Here is a 21,320-nt window from a genome sequence, read left to right as displayed (position 1 = left end):
CGAAAAAATGAGATCCAATGCTGTCTTGTCGAGAAAAGTTGGAGAGCAAACAATGTTCCATCGCATGTTTGCTTTTTATTGCTAGTCAAAGTAGGTGAAATATCATCTTATTCTGTTCACGATTGAGAAAATTGTAAACTCTGATCGAAACTATAAATATACTAGAATCGAAAACAATTTTATATATGCACAAGATGCGTTTTTGCAACGGTTTTTCAAGTGGTACACTGCCACTAAATTCATAAATAGGCTTTGTAATATGTAACTATTAGTAGAATCAAAGTACTATAGGCTGAGTGGAAATGAATCATGTGATGGGGAAATGAATCAAAGAATTGATCGAATGTAAATAATTAACTTTCGTTGTGCAATTTAGTAACAAATTAGATCTATCTACCTACACATTCGCCTCAAACATTAAACCCAAGCGCACAAAGCAAAATGAATGAGCGCTGATGATGATGGGTAGATCGAAAGAGACAACTAATACCACGACACTATGTTAACCGTGTTTACAAATGGAGCTCGCATGTACAAACTATTTTGTGTACGAATAATTATACGTAAAAGTGTGCTGGAAACGAGCACAATACAAAATATAGCATACGGATAAGCTCATTCGCATTCACTGGGTAGCGTACCTCCACAGGCAGTGTAACGGACTTCTAACTCAGCTACACTGGCTGTAAAAGTACACAGCGCAGTGATCTGCTTCACCTGCCGCTCAACAGGTAACTGAGCTGGTTCGGCGAAATTCGTCCGTTTAAATAGTCGATAATGACGTCATTCATAGAAGCGCAGCGCGCTAGGTACACAAATCTGTCGTGCTGGACTAGGGAAGCGCTATCTTCTGTGTGTAAATGCGCGATATTTTGACTAGGTTGTTCATTATTTAAATTTTTAATGCCATGATATCAAAAATCTTTGGGTTTATCTATTGGAATCTATTCTTAGAAGTATTTCGGGGCGATATGCGCAAAAAATTTGAAAGTTTATCGTGAGATGGCTGAATTATATGCGTTTAAAATTGGACCACTTTTCGTTACATGCCACTTTTGTAGAATTAGCAACGTGCACCCCTATATCGAAAACAAAGACGTAGTCCTACGTCAAAAGGTGTTTAATTGGCGCCTATGCACTAATTCGTCCTAGTTAAAATTTGGGTTGAGGGAGGGGGCACGCATTTTTGGTCTAGGCCGGAAATACCAATCAAACCGGTTCTACATAGAAAATGTACTATAAGGAAACCATAAAGATTCATGATGTCGGAACTACCTCCGACGTGATTCCATTGTTTAGTACCAGAGAAAATATGATTGTCGCTGGTTGGATTTTTCAGTTTTCAACTGCAACCAGAATACTTCGTTAAGACAAACAGCTTAACCTCGCCATCTAAAATCGCTCTGCAGAAGCGTCCACGAGAACCATCGAAGTAAAATGTTATTTCTTTATTCAAAAAATGAGATAGGAATAAATTTCGACGATTAAGTTAAATCTGTTGAAAAAGTGCTTAGCTGAGTCAGGCGAGTACCAAAATCAGGTCGGTAATCCAGAATAAAATTCTTTTATCCGTTTTTCTTAAGCTAGTGTACTCCGCATAATCACAAATCAATCCCATGTTCTAAGGGAATTCCTATCTGCATGGGACTGACTAGCAATTATAGGTAGTATACTGAAACATAACAGAACTAGCCTGGTTAAATATTCTCAATATATGATAAGGGCCCCTAATACAGGTCCACGCATCAGCAATTGGGACATTAAGCTATCTGCTGTTTTATTATTTTTTCGGATGCAGCTGACGTTGGAGATACGAATTCGAGCTTAACCTTTTTGTACACAAAATAGCAAGAAATTTCTTTAAAAAAGTTGAATTATCACGACCACACCTTCCATTGAACTACATTGATCCCTATCCTTTTGCAGGGATAACTGTCAAAAATGCCAACCCACGTTGCTAAATTCACTGTCAAAGAAGAACGATAGTGTCAAACATCTTTTTAGAAAATCAATTGTAAATCATTCTGAAATTTTAGAGATTGAACATATATTGTTATATTTAGAAATATGAGCTCTATCGGTTTATGAAATAAAAAGAGAATTTTATTCTTATGTAATGCCCCACATTTTCCACGAAAACTTGTGTCACAATACTTCATTGTATTTCATTTATTTCCAGAACTCAAAATACAGCTCCTCCAAAAGGGATTACGAACGAGAGGCTAGCCGAACGGGCGGCTATGGGCGCGATCGGGATAATTCTCCGGCAGGAGGCTCGATGAATAATGGTATATAACAATATCTTATTCTAATGGATTATCATTTTAAGCATTATTTTGTTAAACTTCTGAAGGCAACTACAAATCTATTTCACCTGACCTTGACTCACCGAGGGACCGCGATCGAGAACGGGATCGCGACCGGGATCGGGACAGGGATCGGGATCGAGGGGGCGGTGAACGGTATCAGTACGGAATGAGCAAATTGCGAGACAAAGATCGTGATCGGGACTATAAAAAGGATAAATATTCAGGTAATATCGATAACTTTTCAACAATATTTTTCTAGAACTGATTTCTTGAAATTCTACAAACAGATTCGCTTCGATCGCCAAAAGACAAGCGAAGTCGCAGCGATCGTGAATCAGATCACCGGTCGAACCACGACCGACGCTTGAAGCTATCCGTTTCCGAGAAACGTGGCGGTTCCAGCTCAAACTCGGATGATCGCGATCGGGACCGGGAGCGTGAACGAAGCGAGCGAGAGCGCGAAAGGGAACGTGATCGGGATCGTTTACGAGACCGTGACCGTGACCGGAGTGGTATAGGCGGAGGTGGTGCAAGTAGTGGTGGTGGTAGTGGGGGTGGGGCTAGTGGTAGCAGCGTAGGTGTTAGTGGTGCAAGCGGAGCTAACAGTGGAGTGGGCGGAGATCGAGTTAATCGCATTGGCGACTGGAGTGAACATGTAAGCTCGTCTGGCAAAAAGTATTACTACAATTGCAAAACCGAGGTATCTCAGTGGGAAAAGCCTAGGGAATGGATCGAAAAGGAAAGGTAAGCGATTATAAGAAATAATTTTCAATCTCAAGTGTAACAATTATATATTTTTGTCAAAAGTCGTATGATATCGAAGGAACCGCATCGCGAGTATAGAGATAAAGATCGAGACAGGGAACGAGAGCGAAACGATCGGGATCGTGAAGATCGGTATTCGTCTTCTGCTAGCAGTCGGTCAGCGGTGTATGGCAAGCATTCCAGCAGTAAAAGTAGCACATCCCGGGCACGATGGCCAGCGCATGAGTCGCATAGAAGGAGACATGAAGGTAAATATAATCAAAATTCACTCATCTAGTCGCCAGCAAGCTTTTTACTTTTCACAGATAATCAAGATATGGACATCAGCCCCGGTGATTCAACGCCGACGTCAGAAGCTAACTATTCGCACTCTAGTACCCCAACAAACCAGCAAGCTCATGGCGCCAATAATAGCGCTGCAGCCAGTGGCGATGGAAATGCTGGAGCTGGTCTTATGGCAAACCAGTTGCCCCGTTTACTGTCGAACCCTTTGGCCACACAGAGTGGAATCGCTATGCCTGTCCACTCTCAGCATCAGCCACAATCACAATCTTCATCTGCCTATCCGACACCGGTGTCCACTTCTTCTCCATCCGTACTCCAGCAGCAACACCATCAACACCAACAACAACAGCAGCAGCAGCAACAACATATACTGGGTTCTAGCGGTGACATGATGCTTAGTTCGAATACTCCCGGTCCACCAGGATCGCAGCATCACCACCATCTTCAACAGAATCAACAACATCCGCAACAACAACAACAACAACAACAGTTAGGTCATTCTCCACATTCATCCAATGCACCTGGCACTGCGTCGAACGTGTCGTCATCGTTAGCTGGACTGCCAAAAATTTTGTCGCAGATCACCGGCAACAAGACGATAGAGCACAATGAGCTAAACCCACAGAAGGCCCTGCAGACCATCAACAATGCCCTAATGATGCAGTCCAGGCAACAGAATCCGAACGGAACAGCAGTTGGATCGTCAGTCGACGGCAGCATCGGATCAAATAGTTTACGGTAGGCTTTAAGCCATAAATGTTTCTTTTAAGGTTATTTTAATCCTTCGATTGTCAAATTCCATAGGGAACACGCACTGAATTCACCTTTGTATAATGTTTCCAATCTGTCGCATCCTTCGACCCCGATGTCATCGGGTTGCAGCGGGATGCTGAACCACAGCAACCATCAGTCCAATAATTTAAATTCTTCAAACTCCGCGGCGAATCTGAGTGGTGGTAGCAACAGCAGTCAACTACTCAGTGGAGATGGTCCCCCGACGCCTACGCAGGAGATGGACCTAGTACTACCAGATCATCGAAAGAGTAAGTAAAAATTACTTCATTCTCCAATCTAAGAACCAGAATATTGATTTTGTAATTTCTTTAATGCTAATCTGTTTTATACGCGGAAGCTTTAAGATCATTTTAATAAACTGCCTCTAAACTTCTACTTTGTGGCTGATTGAGCTTATATCCTTTGCGAATAGCGTTAGTGAAATTAAACAAATCTCATTCTGATGATACTTACCTGCTTAAACTATAACAATATATTCTCGACCAGTGGAAGGCACGAGCGCGACCACGACAAGTACCGTCAGCAGTCTGCAGGGTGTGATGACCTCGTCCCAAAGTGGTCGATCTCAGGGACCGAATCTGACACCCAGTTTAGCAAAGTACTTCCGCGCCGATCTGATATCCCACGTGACGGGATGGCCGTCGGAGATACTCGAAAAAACGGTACCAGCAAAACGGTTACACCTCTTTCCTTCGTTAGTAATTGAACGTTTACTCTCTTCACCTCCAGATTCAGAAGCTGTCGGAAGAAGCTCACATTGTGGGTGATCTACAGTGCAGCAAAGTATCGGCAGATTTAAAATGTGCTAGGAGTTTAGTTAGAATAAAGGAAATCACTGCAACACTGCAAGAACAGAAGTAAGTATATTTTTTAATCGCCCGACTCGTAACACATACCTTTTTATAGTACCAATTTCAAAAGTGGAAGGTCTCTTGTATAAAGACTCCCTGTTAAATGCTCATAACAAGGCCTAGTTCGTGAATCATAATATATTGGCTGATAAGGCGCATTAATAGCAGGTATTTTAAACTCAATCATCTACCAGAAAACCTGAAGCTCTTTATCATACTAGATAGGATATTTTAGTATGTCACTAATGTGATTTTCAGCTTCAGGTGACACTGATTCAGGTTGTCAAAATGATATTGGAACCTAACACAGAAATTGGCAAGGCAGGTTCGGGACTATTGAATTCAATCTCTGCACCTACTCTGACCAATTTGTCAACCCATTAATGTCGAGTAAAACCGAAATATCCGGGCAGCGACACGAGGTAAATAGTATCGAGAATACTAAGCTATTCGATTTATTTAGGGTTAGTCTGGGTCGTGAGTTGTTCGAGCTTGGCTATTATAGCAGAAGTTTATATCTTTGTCGGAAATTTTCAGCGTATAAGAAAGACATCGATGGTAGGACAGTGGGTATAGGGCCAAGTTTCCTCCGGGGCATGCTAAACTGATTGGCTACTGAACAAACCATATTTTGATTTATTCAGTTTTGATATGATCATTGTCCATTAAAGCTTAAGGGTCCATGCATAAATGACGTAGCATTTTGGGGGATATGGAGAGTATATCAAATTTGTGGCGAGGGGGGTGGGGGGGTTCGGTCAGAAGTGTACGACGTAGCATTTAGTTTAAAACCCATTGTTTAGAGAAAACAATTTAATGATCCTCCGTTCCCAATAGAAATAAATTTAAATTCACACAAGTGGATGCGGTTTTTCATGAGGTAAATTTTACGATTCGCGGAATAACATGTTCGCAAAAATACGAAAATATTTTGCATGCGGATTTAACTTGCTACATTAACTAGCTAATGTTGCTAACTAGTAGACTTAGTTTGGAAGCTAAATTAAATTTTCACTTAGGATTGAACCAAACAAAATTTAGTAATTTAGATGAACGTATGCTTCTTAGAATCATTGGCAGCTGCAGGATTGTGAACTGAGAGAACTTCTCATCATGCTCCCCTTGCCATATAAAACTCAAAACAAAACTATCAACACTATATTTGTCATGAAATGGGCTTATTTTGCACGCAATTTTCTGTTATAATGAAAATGTTGATAAAAGTCGTCAAACATTTTGAAAGGACATGTATCTAAAATAATTGAAAAAGATGGGTGGGTAATGTCTAGGACATAACCGGAGTGTCGTGACTACTCGTTTGACTTGTAATTCAAATCGAATGATACTCAATGAAATATGTGGGAATGTTTCAAGTTATTCTTTATAATAATTATGGTGGTTCTGAATAGAACCTTTGTTGTTGGCGTCTGCGTTGATAGGGGATGCGCTGGATTCTAAGCTCGTTGAGACATTCATTCATGAAATGAACAATTTTCTTGCTTTGAAATATCAATGTTAAAATCTCTCAAAACAACCATCGGAATCTTTTCCGTACAGAAATGAACACGCTTAGCGAAAAACTAGGGGCGGGTAATGTCCGGGACATAACCGCGATGCTCATATTCTTAAAATTCTGCTTGTATCTCCTTCAAATGGCTAAATTTTGCGCATTAAGTTCGATTCACCGGGCTCAGCGAAATTTTCCTGGGGATCCCGTTCGTTAGTATATTCAGCAAAACAATTTTATTACCGAGTTCTCCGCGTTGAATACAGGTCAATAATTTCATATAATGATTTCAACATGCAGACAATGTACATGTATGACAGGTGGGAGTGTTCTGAAGTGGTTTTAGTGGAGGTAACAACATAAAATCATGTATTGGACATTTTACAATGATTCTCCTTAACCCTGCAAAACCACGTGGTTGGCAGCAGAGGGTTAAGTTGTTTGGAAGAGATGACAGTTAATATATGATAACTAAAAATGTAAAATTGTTCTATAAATTGCAAAGTTATTGCCGCGTTGACCTGAAAATTTGTCATTTCATTCATAAAGGAACAATCATTGAAATTATGTCAATTTATGCTTTGCAAGATTTGAAATAACTTCGAAGTGTGGTCACGACACCCCTGTTATATCATATACATTACCAACCCATCTTTTTCCATTTTGCCTTTGTCCTAATAAGGACGGTTTGTGGATAACTATGTTGATTCAAGACGGGAATCTTTTAAAACAATTCAAACCTTGCCGACGATTGTTTTTACTGCGTACATCCGTACGATCTTTCCCCTTTCGCAGCTCACACCGAATGAGCACACTTTTCATCAAGCTGTTCCTATTTATTGACTTTACAATGCAGATGGAAGGACGTCCTTTTGTTCGATAAATGAAAATATTTTCACCATTCGTTTTGGTGTAGCTTTCGCTTAGTGGTAGAGTTGCCACATTCACTGATTTTTTTGGAAGGATTTGCAAAAACCTTCGGGTTTGTTGATAAGAAAAACATTTTCTGATTCACTGGTAAAAGTACAGAATTACCAAGTACAAACTTAATACTAGTTAATAAAAGAAACTTTCTAATTAAATTCTTTTTCCATTTTGCCTTTGTCCTAATAAGGACGGTTGGTGGATAACTATGTTGATTCAAGACGGGAATTTTTTAAAACAATTCAAACCTTGCCGACGATTGTTTTTACTGCGTACATCCGTACGATCTTTCCCCTTTCGCAGCTCACACCGAATGAGCACGGTTTTCATCATGGTGTTCCTATTTATTGACTTTACAATGCAGATGGAAGGACGTCCTTTTGTTCGATAAATGAAAATATTTTCATCATTCGTTTTGGTGTAGCTTTCGCTTAGTGGCAGAGTTGGCACATTCACTGATTTTCTTGGAAGGATTTGCAAAAACCTTCGGGTTTGTAAATTAGAAAAACATTTTCTTATGATTCACTGGTAAAAGTACAGAATTACCAAGCGCAAACTTAATACCAGTTGATAAAAGAAACTTTCTAATTAAATTCTTTTTCCATTTTGTATTCGTCCTAATAAGGACGGTTTGTAGATAACTATGTTGATACAAGACGGGAATCTTTTAAAACAATTCAAACCTTGCCGACGATTGTTTTTACTGCGTACATCCATACGATCTTTCCCCTTTCGCAGCTCACACCGAATGAGTACGCTTTGCAGCCTTCGATGTTTTGGTGGCATTTTTAGTGGCAGTTACTACCGCCTTTTCAGTGATTGCGTTTCTTAGCCTTTGGCTTTTTGGACTTCTCACCGCCACCACCTCTACCAACGTTTTTCTTCTTCTCTCCGATGGTAGCTGATTTGATTGGTCGTCCGATGCAGCTTCTCACGACCACGCACGTCTGTTATGCACTGCGTCTTACACACGTCTGGCTTTGAGAAAAGCTGCGACACCCCTATTTATAGGTTTTATCATTAATGTTGATTTCATTTAAAGTAGTTTTTGAACTATTTAAACAAATTTTATATAGCAAAGAACGTATCGGTAGCAAGCATTGAACGTTTGCCTTCCGATTTATGAAACAAGATTGGCAATCCGTTTTGTAGAAGAAAAGTTAATAAGGTTCAAAATGTACGTAACGCTTTCGCTAATATGCACTACTATCGCTTTCTCGCACGTTCTCGTGGCGTGCATGAGCCTTTCCTTTCCGTCCGACTTCTAATGGCTTAACCAAAATAATATCCCGGCTTTCCCCCACCAACTGCTCTCGTCAAGCAACCCAATACGAATAATCATAGGAACAAACATGTAGTCGACCTTTATATAAACTTTTCATTATTTTATTGTTAATTTGCTGCACCATTTTGACGGCTCTGTGCGGGATGGGCTGAAAATTTTCACTTTTCCGAGTCGTTTCCGAAAGATTTTTCAAAACACTATTTTTCCGTTGATAATGAATATCCTACATATTCCAAAATTTAATACAACATTGGTACAAATATTTTCGACAAAATGCCGAAGAAATTGATTAAATCCATTCAGTACAACAAAAGATATAAGCGTTCAAAATTTTACATCATTTTTCTTCCGAAATTTTGAAAAGGGGCCCCTATATTGAAAGGTAAGTCGTTAGTCACGACAAAACATAGGGTAGACGAGCCCTAATTCATCTCATTAGTCAGGATGTCACACTATTTCGTTGATAACTCGACTTAGAGTGACAGGATTGCGCTTAAATAGCTATCATCATCTTCGCTTTGTTTCTAAGAAGCAGCACAGTTAAAATTTTTGCCTGGAAAATGCAAAATGCTCGCGTTTGAGCGAAGCGAAAAGTCGAGTGCAACGTACCCTTATTCATCCTACCATTTGAGTTAATGCGTTGAATAGAGATAGCAGATACTGCTCTAACTAATGTGTTCAAATGGGTGGGATGAATAGAGGAGCTAAGATGAATTAGGGAGCCGTAACCCTATGTATTTTTTTTTTCATCCCCCGGCTGCTTTGCCTGTGACGAGGTGAAGGGGATAGGTAAATGCCACGTTATTTACGAGGGGGGGGGGGGGTTAGAATTTTGTGACCAAATGCTACGAGGGGGAGAGAGGGGTCAAAAATCGCCGAAAAAAAAGCTAAGTCATTTTTGTACGGCCCCTAAGTGGGTGAATGGAGAACAATGAGTCTAGTTTTGTAAGGTATGAAAACTAGGCTCGATGGAACTATCCAAGTCAGTCTTGGATATCACATACATTTGGAGCAACATCAGATCTTGCTTCAAGCTGTTCTCAACCTCTGTTCGCCAGTTTTCACGCCGCCACCCGCATTACGGCTTGGTAAGGCCAAACTGGTGTCGAAGGGCGGGTCATTTAAGGTTGTCTAAAGTATTCTTGACGGCCACATCATTAGCGTTTTTAATTGGAATCGGCAGACAGCCTTAGTTGATTATAGGATAAGGGAATATGTTGAAAGTGATAAATAATGTCTTTTTCGCTTCAGATAGTTGATATTCGAGCCAACAAAACTCCTTGTGCGTCTCATATGCGAGTTCCGACGGAAATTGAGGATTCGATGAGAGATCTCTTCTATTGGGTGGGGAACATGTGGATCCTGCTAGTTGTCGACTCCTTTGTCCTTATGAGGCTAGTTCAGGAAAGGAGTGCAGGACTGGCACCTAAGAGATAGTTAATTGTTCAGGATTTGTTCTTATTATTATTTAACTTGACCAAGCACACCGGCTCTCAGAAATGATAAGCAGCCCTTTCGGGTCGGTATGGTCTGGTCGAGTCGAACCAAGCGAACATTCGGTTCGAGCAAACTTTATGGCGAATAGTGAATAAATATTTCTTATGTCCTTTATGGGCAGAGATTCTTTTTGTGAAACCCTAAACTCGTCTAGATACTCAGCATAATGATAATAGAAAAAAATTGAGGATTTACCTGGTCCATAATGTAATGAATTGACTATTGACTACAACAGGGATACACGAATTCTGTTATAAGATAGAGATGAAACAGCACAGTCGTATCAAGAAGTATTCATGAGTAAGGACTAATACTGCTAGTATGTTTACCGTATCAATTAATAGTCGATTGATTCACTTCGGACCTAGGACAAAAAAGAGATTAGGAAGAGACAAGAGGATTCAATGCAAAATTTACCAATATGACGTAGACCCCAAGGCGATGGTAGGATGATGTTCAATAAAATTAGACAGACTAGATGACACGACGTTACGCGCTCTCAAATTGTGCCAAATAGAAGGTATGTATGTATGTAAGTATGAATGTGAGTTCGTATGTATGCCTGTATGTATGGATATGTATAGTAGCAATGTATCCCAGAGCTACATGGAAGGACAACCTCTGAGCCGTCAAAGCGCTCATGGGAAGCTGGGTGTGCGGTCATAGGTGTGACCATAAAGCACTGCACATACTGTCAAGTGCACCGGTAGATGTACAGTTAATGCACATAGGTTGCAGAAATAGGTTTTTGAGGCATCCCGATTGGGCACTGATAAATAACAATAATAACAACAATCACCGTTAAAGCTTAAGAGTCCCATATTGAAAACAGTAAACTCAGATAAACGCTGTTCAAGATTTATATTTTTATTGAGCCCTATGGATGGGATAACCATGTTTTGGTATATTTCTTTATATTTCCTTAACAAATCTGGTGATCTTATCTGTGCATTGTTATTCATGGGTAATTGAGAATACAATCCAACAGAAAACTCATAAAAAACCAAATGGAATACTTTAATGCCATTACCGTTCGATCGCAACATACGCATCACTCTACTCATTAGGTTCTGTAAAACATCTAGCTGCAGCTTCTTCTGTACGGAAACACTTTTCCTTCATGTCTTCTTCCTTAGATTTGATCTTTTTGGAATGCTAGCGTAGCGCCTGCTTCATAATTGCCTAGTATTTTTCGATGAACCTTAGTTCCGGTGCGTTGGGAGGGTTTATGGCCTTGGGTATTAAAGCGATCCCGTTGGCTTCGTGCCACTCCAGGGCATCATTTGTAGAGTTCCACAAAGCTAGATCCGACCAGAAGAACCCTCGTGTTGCTTCAACAGAGGAAGCAGACGCTTCTTTGGGCGCTCTTTGAGGTAGATCTCCCCATTTACAGTCCCGGTAGTCACGAACGGCACACTGCATTTGCCACATGAGCAGATCGCCTGCCAAATCATGTATTTAGTGGCAAACTTTGAAAGTTTCTGCTTCCTTACTTCCTCCGAAACATCAAATTTGTGCGGAAGCAGGCGGAAGTCCTCCTTGGCGTAAGTCTTATCATCCCCATGATGAGAAAACTATACACGCAGATGCAGACGAAGCCACATTTTCTCGGTCCCATGACATCCCCGCTTGTCGCAATGAGAGAGTTGAGGATTTTCCAGGTGCTTGCGCAAAATCAATTCGCGACGTTACTTTTCGGGTGACGTCATTTTTTCCGATTTTCGAAAAACTGACGGTGATAAAAATACAGTGTGAACAATGCACTCTAAACTCCTTCTTCCCAAATTTTCAAGGAACAATACTCAATAGATTATTTCCTACAGGGTTTATCATTGCACCAATGGGAGTGTTAACCTAGTATTTCTTTGTGAGATAAGACCACTGTCGATATTTGTCCCAGTTTTCTGCACTTCTGCTAGAAAGTGCAAAAATGGTGCAGTTCCAGTGCACTCCACTACACCAATGTCAATCAATCGAAAATCCCATAAGCAACATAATCGACAATAATATGATTACCGCATATAAGCCAAATTCCAGAAAACCATTTTTGGCAGAAAACAGTTCACAGCAGTTATCAAAGAGAAAACTTTTCTCTTTCATTTACTACCAACACCTGTGACTGAAGAGTACCGATTTGTCTCAAAGTGAATTTTGACAAACGCCCTAATCGTATGTTTGTCGAAATTTGTAATGAAAATTTATTGTTGTAATTAGTGCTAATAATAGGGTAATTTGGGGAGAGATGCCGCACATTTTTAAAAATCGATCCTGCATCAAAGTAAACCATTCAATAATTGATGAAATCATTTTTACCAATTGCAACAAGTTTCTAAAATACTGTGAAATGGTTTTTGTAATGAAAAAAAAAATCACCAAATTTCCATGAACATTTTACAAAAAACGTCATTGTGGGAGAGATGCCGCATGTGCGGGTGAGACGCCGCACCGTGGTCACAAACTGAAAAATGGTGAACAAAATATTTTTTAACTCTCATTGACGTTTTTGTGATTCAGTGTCTTCAGCTGAGTTTCATGAAGTTTGATTGCACCTATAAATCGGCTAGCACCTTCACTTTTCTTAAGGGGCTACTACCATTTCCAGAATCATTTTTTTCATTCAATATTATAAAAATATTTTTCTTTCTCAACCTTGTGTAACGGTTAAGTTGGAGTAACTTAATTCAGGGCACTATTTATCTATATGCTTGTACGATATACATATCTACGTGTTGGTAGCAGTTCGTTAAAAGCACTGTTTGGCTGTTTCTCCCAATGAATTTATACAACTTAGGTTTGTTCTTGAAAGTTTCTTTTTGAAAAAGCATCAATTCGTTCAAATTTTCGCTTTTATCTCAATATTGACATCGCTACAAAGCAATGCGTTCACGAAAATTAGTGCCTGAAACTTTAAAGAATAAACCGAAGTCATTAATACTTAGACACATGTCGCCCATTTAAATATATAGATAAATAGACTCATAATCCTATATGTCACTGTGTTAGGTATGTTAGTTTGTGGATATACCTTATTAAGAACCTATACCTGACGCAAATGATCATTTAATGACATTCCGAGGTGAAAAAATACATTTTAGCTATGCATCCTCTTCCATTGAGTGCGGCATCTCACCCCCAATTTTGATGCGGCATCGCTCCCAATTGTAGGGGAGAGATGCCGCACTGTTATGTTCCCGACCGTCCGGGAGGTGATCCAGCAGAAAGGCGCAGTTTCCGAAGAGAAGGCAAATTCCAGAAGCAGGAACCAACACTTAAACTCCGTCGAACACAGGGAGAAAGGGAACTATTCTTTTTCTACTTAATAAAAAACACTACTTTTAATCACTTTGAATCACGCACTGCAAAAGGAGACTGACGTCTCAAATGCAGATGTTTTTATTTTGATTTCTGCAAAGGTAGGTACGCCAAAAGAGCGTAACCTAATTTAGGGTATAATTTAGTGTTGTACTCAATTATACCCATTTTTGGGTACACAATAGTCCTTCCCATTTAGGAAGAAAATTATACAATTTTCGAAAAGATATTATCATATCTAATATTTACAAACATTTAACGACTTTCTAATCAAACTATTCTAAACGAAAAATCGACAATAATCGACATGACCAATTCTAAGTCACAAAGTCATTTATACTTTTTTGAATCTTTAATCTCTTGAAACTAGTTGCGAATGCTTCGAACGCATTCATCACTGCTTTACGTTTACTCGATCGCTTCTTTGCCGCGAAAGTCTCTTCTGGGAAACCACGGAACAAAGCTGGAAACAAAGCCTCGTCGTCACACGATGATCCATTTGCCACTGACCAATTAAGCCGCGGAACTTCGATGAGCCGTAAAATCTCTTCGTGCTCCAGTAGTAATTCTTTGTTGCTACCATTTTCAGCATGCTCGATGACGGTAGCTTTTTCTCGTCCCTCGTCCTGTTCACGCGACCTGGCCGTAGTCAGCGCGTTTGACCGAACCACCAAGTCAGAAATTCTAAGCTGTGTATGATAGACGAGAATTGGAAAGCTTCCAATTTGAATCTGGGAAGTATTAATAGAAAATCTTTTAAGAAATGTTACTGTGCATGGAATACATTTTGTACACCACAGCTTATCTCCCATATATAGATTATTTAAAAACATTCCGGAAATTACCGGACACTCGCTTTGCAATAACAAATCATGTTGAGTTTTCTTTGTGTTGATTATCAAATCAGTTAACATATACGAGAAAACTCTTGCGGATGGAAATTTACCATCTTTTGTCACACAATTTATAAGGTTATATAAACATAGATTTATTTGGGCCTTCAAAAACAATTCCAAAATGCCTGGATTCAGTAAAAACCTTTTTACCATGTTTTCTATCGTTTTTATATATCTCCGCCTGGCCATTACTAGCAGGATTATACGGAGGACAGTTTAGATTTTTGATTCTTTGTTTTTCTAAACATAGATTAAAGGAATTGAAAAGAGGGCCAGTGTCAAGAACTAAAAAATCTGTTTGTCCAAATTTTGCCACAAAAGCAACTAAATATTTTCCAACTTCACTACGATCTATTCCATTCACTATCCATCCAATTTCCACACCCTTTGAAAAAATTATCTACCAATAGTAGAAAAGTATTAGATGTAAGGTGAAACGGTTTTGTAAATTTCTTCCATTTAGAAGAAAAACTTTGTTTTGGTATTAACAGCTGCTGTATTGACAACTTATAGTCAAGGTCATGAGATTAGATAGGTGTAATCATTTTTTCAATTTCTAATTTTCCAAAAATATTTGTTACTTTTTCCTTCAATATAAAAGGTACGTCGCATGTCTAAATATTGTAGTGTCAGTTTTAGGAATAAATTTAGCTTCTAAACTATTTATAGGTGAAACAAAATCTTTATCGTCAATCTTAGCAAATCTTTGTTTGATTTCTGCCATAACATTATTTTTTTCACAAGTATTATTCACTGGAAAGGAACCAGTTAAAAAATTTCTCCAGTTGAGAACAAAAACGTCCAACCATGTTCTTCCAAGCAACGGATAGAAATCATTTTGACTATCTATAATCAACAATTTCAAATTTGCTTTGACACCCCTAAATTTCACCATAACTTCTACCTCACCTAATAGCTGCAATTCAGCACCATTTATTACGATAAGTTTAGTAGAAGATTTGCTAAGGGATTTTGAAAAACGAGAAAAATAAAGACTTTTACTCATAACAGACACAGAAGCACCACAGTCGACCTCCATCTTCAACTCTTTACCTTCAATTTTTAAATCTACTAAACAAGGATTATTAATTTTGTTATCAGATGAGACATGCAAACAACATAAGTCATCTGAGTCATTAGAAACGGTAGAGTCAGACATATCATTATCCGAAATGCCTTTACTCAAACGATTGAATAGATCAGATATGTCGACATAGCTGCTATCATGAACATCCATATTATTAATCACTTGTGGGTTTTGTTCTCGTCGTTTGAAACATTTCCTTGCCACATGTCCTCGTAGTCCACAAAAATAACAAATACGTTTGTCTAAGATTGGTTGTCTTCTAATTGCTTTACTATACTCTACAGGCACATAACCTTGAGATTCTCTAGCGTCTTCAAAATGTACTTTTTTGAAACGATGGTCGTTAAAGGGTTTAAGTCTATTATTGACTGGGATGCGCGTTTTATCCTCGTATTTACCACAATTATTTTCGTAAACATCAGTCAAATTCTGCAATATTTTACCTCTGCCAACAGCAGGAAAACAATTCATAGCTAAAACTGTTTATCAGAAAAAGATTTGGAATTGACAGTTGCCATCTCCCAAGTTTCTAGAATTTTGTCGACTCTAGCAAGATTTAATTTATCCTCACTCAATAACTTTTTTTCAATTCAGTATCTTTTATTCCGGCAACAATTCTATCCAGAATTGCCTGGTCTTTATAATCACCATAATTGCAATATTCTGCTAGTAACCGCAATGACAAAGCAAAATCTTGCAATGTTTCATCTGGTTGCTGAATGCGAGTGTTGAAACGAAGTCGTTGTATTAAATCCGATTCAGATCTATCCCATCCTCGTCGCCAGTTGTTATGTTCCCGACCGTCCGGGAGGTGATCCAGCAGAAAGGCGCAGTTTTCGAAGAGAAGGCAAATTCCAGAAGCAGGAACCAACACTTAAACTCCGTCGAACACAGGGAGAAAGGGAACTATTCTTTTTCTACTTAATAAAAAACACTACTTTTAATCACGCACTGCAAAAGGAGACTGACGTCTCAAATGCAGATGTTTTTATTTTGCTTTCTGCAAAGGTAGGTACGCCAAAAGAGCGTAACCTAATTTAGGGTATAATTTAGTGTTGTACTAAATGGGAGCACGTCGTTTGGCATAAGTTCGTTTGGCATAATGTTCATTTGGCATAATGGTCATTTGGCATAATGGTCGTTTGTCATAATGGTCATTTGGCATAATGGTCGTTTGGCATAATTTGAAATACGCCTAATGTGGCTACGCCACATCGCTTTAAGTATGGTAGTTAAGCTATTTGATAGCCCCTATGTTTGAGTAAACGAGTGAGTTGCTGGTGAGAGGTAGCCGCTTCTGACGGCGGGTCGATGACCACCTCGGCCCCTTGGTCTCAGTTATGCGATATTTCCAAGGGCTATTTGGTATATTGATTCAAAAAACTGCTCGTTTGAAAGAAGGAATCAACCCCTAAGTTTGAGCAAACGAGTGGATCACCAGTTTACTTGCGAGGGCCATTTGGTATGCAAATTCAAAGAACTGCTCATGTCTTAAAGAAGGAATCAATCCTTGTTTCTGGCAAATATATACGTGTATATTTGCCAGAAGGTTGATTCCTTCTTTCAGTTATGAGCTGTTCTTTAAATTTGCATACCAAATGGCCCTCGCAAATAAACTGGTGATATGCTCGTTTGCCCGTTTTACACAAAATTAGGAGTTGACTCCTTCTTTCAAAAATGAGCAGCTCTTTTAATCTGCATGTTTAATAAGTTCGCTAGCAAAGTGTTGATTTACTCGTTTGCCCGGATTACTTAAACATAAGGGTTGATTCTTCTTTCAAATATGAGCAGTTATTTGAACCTATATACCAATTAACCCTTGGCATTGTCGCATAACTGAGACCACGGAACCGAAGCGGGATCCGCCGGGTTCCAATGGTGCGTCGGCGGCCCCTCGCGAGCAAACCTGTGATCCATTCGTTTGCCCGGATTACTCAAACATAGGGGCTATCAACTAGTTCAAGTCCGACGGAGCGGAGCGATGTCGGACAGCACCGGGTTTAAAGCGATGTGGCGTAGCCACATTAGGCGTTTCCGACTAGTAACAGAAAATTCAACGTATTTTTTAAATTATGCCAAACGACCATTATGCCAAATGACCATTATACCAAACGACCATTATGCCAAATGAACATTATGCCAAACGAAAGCATGTGTCACCTGCTGTTATGCCAAATGAACATTATGCCAAATGAACTTATGCCAAACGACGTGCTCCCGTACTAAATTATACCCATTTTTGGGTACACATCACGCACGACGCTATTTTCCTCTAAAATTATGGATGATCGTGCTCATGATCAGAATGCCTATTCAACCGATACATGATTTACCAAAAAAATCGAACAATTAAAAAAAAACGAAATTTTAATGTGGTGCTGAAAAATTTTCAGCACTCCGTGATGCAACTGAACGCACAAAATCATTAATAAAATTTTCGTGAGTAATTAAAAAGGATTATTTTACATCTCTAGAGTTATAATTCTTCGAAAGACAATATCATATTACCGTATAAAAGTGACCCCATATACGAGATATAGAGAGTGCAGTTGCGTTAAGCGTTGCGAAATTTTATACCCACATCAAATATTTCCATTTTCAAAACTGTTTTAAGCGGTGATTTTGTGTTTCCTATAATCTTTGGTATTTTTTATTGAAAATATCACTTCATGTGACTCACTTTAGAAAACCTTGGGATATAATGGGTTAACGGTCATGCGAATTTGGGTGCGCGATCAGTGCCATGACCATATAGAACACTGCACATGTACATGTGCAATAAACTGGGACATGGTTATATGAAAAAAATAAAATTTGGCTCCGAGTAACTTTTTGGGTCCCATTTAGCTCCCAGAACAACGCTGCAAATTTTTAGCTAGATTGGTGAAACTATATTTTTGCGCTCACGGTTTAAAGTTTACATGGGATTGGAAAAATTGTCTTTTGCAAATTAATTCTTCCAAGAACCGCCCGTTGTCTCCTAAAAATAAGTAGATGTCTGTTTTTATAGGAAATTTGTCAAGGAAACAAAGTCTAGAAGACTGCAAAACGATCCGATGCTTGTGCGAAAAGTTATTAAGCAAAAACCGATTGATGCCCTGAAGATTGATGAAAATTTCACTTTTCTTAGCATCACTGTTTCTGACGGTCTATTTGCATACAAAATTTTTAACTTTCTCTTATTATGTACAAAAGAAGCCTCAATTTATCCCTTAAAACCTTGCGAAGTGGCCAAATAGGATAAACGATTTAGACACATTAGGAGAGGATCAAAACAAAATTGCGTATAATTGGACAACCAACAGCAGTGGTGCTAGAAAAAATTAATATTTTATCAATCGTCAGAGCATCAATCGGTTTCTGCTTAATAACTTTTTTCTCAAGCGTCAGATCGTTTCGTGGTTTTCGAGAATTTGTTTCTTTATAAAATTTATTATAAAAGCCACATAACGATTTATTTTTCGAAAGTAATGGGTGACTTCTGTACGAATTATTTTGTAAAAGTTAATTTTCCCATACAAAATTCCATGTAAACTTTAAACAGTGGGCGCAAAAATATACTTTCACCAATCGAGCTAAGATTTGTCCCACTCTAATGTGCAATGTGCATAGTGTGAAGAAATGGATTGTTAAAAGAACCCGATTACTCTAAAAATAACAATTAAAATAAAATTAACGATGAGCTGGGTCAAATGAAAATTCAACGTTACGTTTTAAAATACTCCAGTGCAAACAAGGCAAATGTTCCTTATTAGCTTCTTTCTCTAGGTAGCAAACTGGAGTCAACAGTAGCAAGTTTTCTGCTGAGGTTGCTTCGGAGAAACTGGGAGCAAAAATCGAGTACTGGAACATCGACTTACTCTACCTGCAAAGCAGTCGACAATTCTAATCTTGTTGTTCTGCATCTACTATTTTATCCAATATAGTATCCAGTACCTGTATTACATTATCATATTATCAACAGTGTAGAGCAGCGGTTTTCTGTTCTGACTCATTTAATATATTTCTTTTTCTTACTTTCAGAATAATGTATCTACGGCAACAAATTCGTAGATTAGAGGAGCTAAAATCGCAAAACTCTTTTATGTCGTCTGATGATCTATAGCGCTATTAAATAAAAAGTTAAATTTATACAAAAAACAAAAAAAAACCTACAAAAAAATAAACAAAGTCATCCTTTCTTTTCAAAGGAAGATCGAGGCGGAATAAAGTAACACTACCTAACTGAAGTGCATGTCTTACACTGCTGTATTAAGGACAAGTCGTCAAACAAAATTAAACACATCAATGTATAAAGTTTCTGGAAACCACCCTGTTCTAAAATGCGAGAATCAAGCTGAATCATATACACTAAAAATACAAACAAATACCTATATAGAGGGGAAAAAATCTTTCACACCAGTATGGTCGCAAAACCGTCGGGAGTAGAAGGGCAGTCGGAAGACAGCAGAACTGGCACGAATCATCAAAGATATGATTTTTAAACTGTTACTATTATTACATATATTTATGCGAAAATAATGGAAAAAGTTTTTTAGTTTTGTGAAATGCAATTATTCAGATTGTTCGTTTTCATGTTTTCTGAAAAAAGAAACCATCTGCACACAGATAGACTAATTCCCCCATCTCTTCTACATTGAGGATCCTTTCTTTCGGGCCCAAAACGGATTTAAGACACTCTTCCGCGAACTGTTTAGAGGATTAAAATGAGAAGATGCAACAAATAAGTTGAAAACTGATACGTTAGAATCACTTTCTAGAGAAAACGAAACAAAATGCTGAAAAGTAGTCTAATATTCATGTATATTTCATTAAACTATAAGTTATCACTAAGGCAGAGTAAAGCGTAAATTCAATAAATTAATAAACAGTTTTCGAACTAAATGAAATGAAGTAGAATTTCAGACTAAAAGAAAACAAAACTGACACACGTTCGACCCGTCGTTGCAGCAGAAACTCAGCCCTCTATTTTTTTGGAAACGAAGCTAACTTTTTAAATAACATAAACAGTAAATGCATACAGACAAATGATATCGGAAAATTAATATAGTAAAACATTACAATCCAACAAAGTAAGCACTAAAATTAAACAAACAATAGTTTCCTGTACTGAAAAGGCAACAGCCACTCTGCGAACAACATCAACAAGGTGAGTGCAGGAAAGCGAGCCAATCTGGATCATCTCGTCAACAACAAGCGAAAAAGTGGAGAATAAGTCATAGGGAAGAATAGTGAAGTTTAGAAATATCAAATAATACAACAAAATATATTTAAATCAAAATTTGTGTTTTATTGAAACTTTTGCGAAACTAGTGGATGAACAGATTATCTTACTCTTTCGACTATCAAATAATGCCTTTTTTACTTTGATTATAGAGGTTGTAACCTTATGGTTTTTCGCCTCTTTTCGGGTTAGAAAAATCTATGGAAGAATTTCTAACCTTATGTGCGGGGTTGGGAATCGAACCCAGGTAAGCTGCGTACAAAGCAATCGATTTACCAACTACGCTGTGCCCGCTCCCATCCAAAAAATAATTTTGGTATGTATTAAATACTACATTTTTGCCTAGTTCAGGTTTGATATAATCATAGTAATATGCGGGCGAAATACGCATTGTTTGGCCTGAGTAGGATGATGGCTGATGTTCATCAGTGTTTTGATGTTCTCAACCAATCGGTGATCTATGATTAAAATAGTTTTTCGCAATTTTAACAGGCACATTTAAAATTGGTATATAGCTGGGGCTGAGCCTTTCGACTAGCATAGTCAATTTTCATTTGTTCGGATATTTTGTGTTGAGGGATGG

At 38.5% G+C, this 21,320-nt stretch overlaps 1 protein-coding gene across 2 annotated transcripts; it reads left to right on the top strand.

Annotated features, from left to right (window-relative positions):
• The first annotated feature begins 2,101 nt into the window (after positions 1-2,101).
• LOC131688281 (WW domain-containing adapter protein with coiled-coil homolog) lies at positions 2,102-20,794 on the top strand. 2 transcript variants are annotated; one of them, XM_058972471.1, is made up of 10 exons: positions 2,102-2,288; positions 2,354-2,533; positions 2,597-3,053; positions 3,117-3,322; positions 3,380-4,097; positions 4,164-4,402; positions 4,641-4,816; positions 4,884-5,011; positions 19,537-19,634; positions 19,704-20,794. In XM_058972471.1, the coding sequence occupies exons 1-9, from the start codon at positions 2,117-2,119 to the stop codon at positions 19,616-19,618; spliced, it is 2,358 nt and encodes a 785-aa protein (XP_058828454.1). In that variant the 5' UTR covers positions 2,102-2,116; the 3' UTR covers positions 19,619-19,634; positions 19,704-20,794. The 2 variants fall into 2 exon arrangements, with proteins under 2 accessions (XP_058828454.1, XP_058828453.1); XM_058972470.1 differs by having other exon boundaries at positions 19,537-20,794.
• Positions 20,795-21,320: the final 526 nt, after the last annotated feature.

This window comes from Topomyia yanbarensis, chromosome 3 (genome assembly GCF_030247195.1).
Source record: "Topomyia yanbarensis strain Yona2022 chromosome 3, ASM3024719v1, whole genome shotgun sequence".
Lineage (NCBI taxonomy): Eukaryota > Metazoa > Arthropoda > Insecta > Diptera > Culicidae > Topomyia > Topomyia yanbarensis.
The sequence above is the reverse complement of the archived record's forward strand: the minus strand, read 5'-3'. Positions and strand labels throughout refer to the sequence as shown.

Bases quoted from the DNA above. Each gene is read 5' to 3' on its own strand.
- LOC131688281 (XM_058972471.1), top strand. From the start codon at position 2,117: ATGCCCCACATTTTCCACGAAAACTTGTGTCACAATACTTCATTGTAT. The intron at 3,054-3,116 runs GTAAGCGATTAT...TTTTGTCAAAAG, and splicing joins GAATGGATCGAAAAGGAAAG to TCGTATGATATCGAAGGAAC. The intron at 4,817-4,883 runs GTACCAGCAAAA...CTTCACCTCCAG, and splicing joins CGGAGATACTCGAAAAAACG to ATTCAGAAGCTGTCGGAAGA.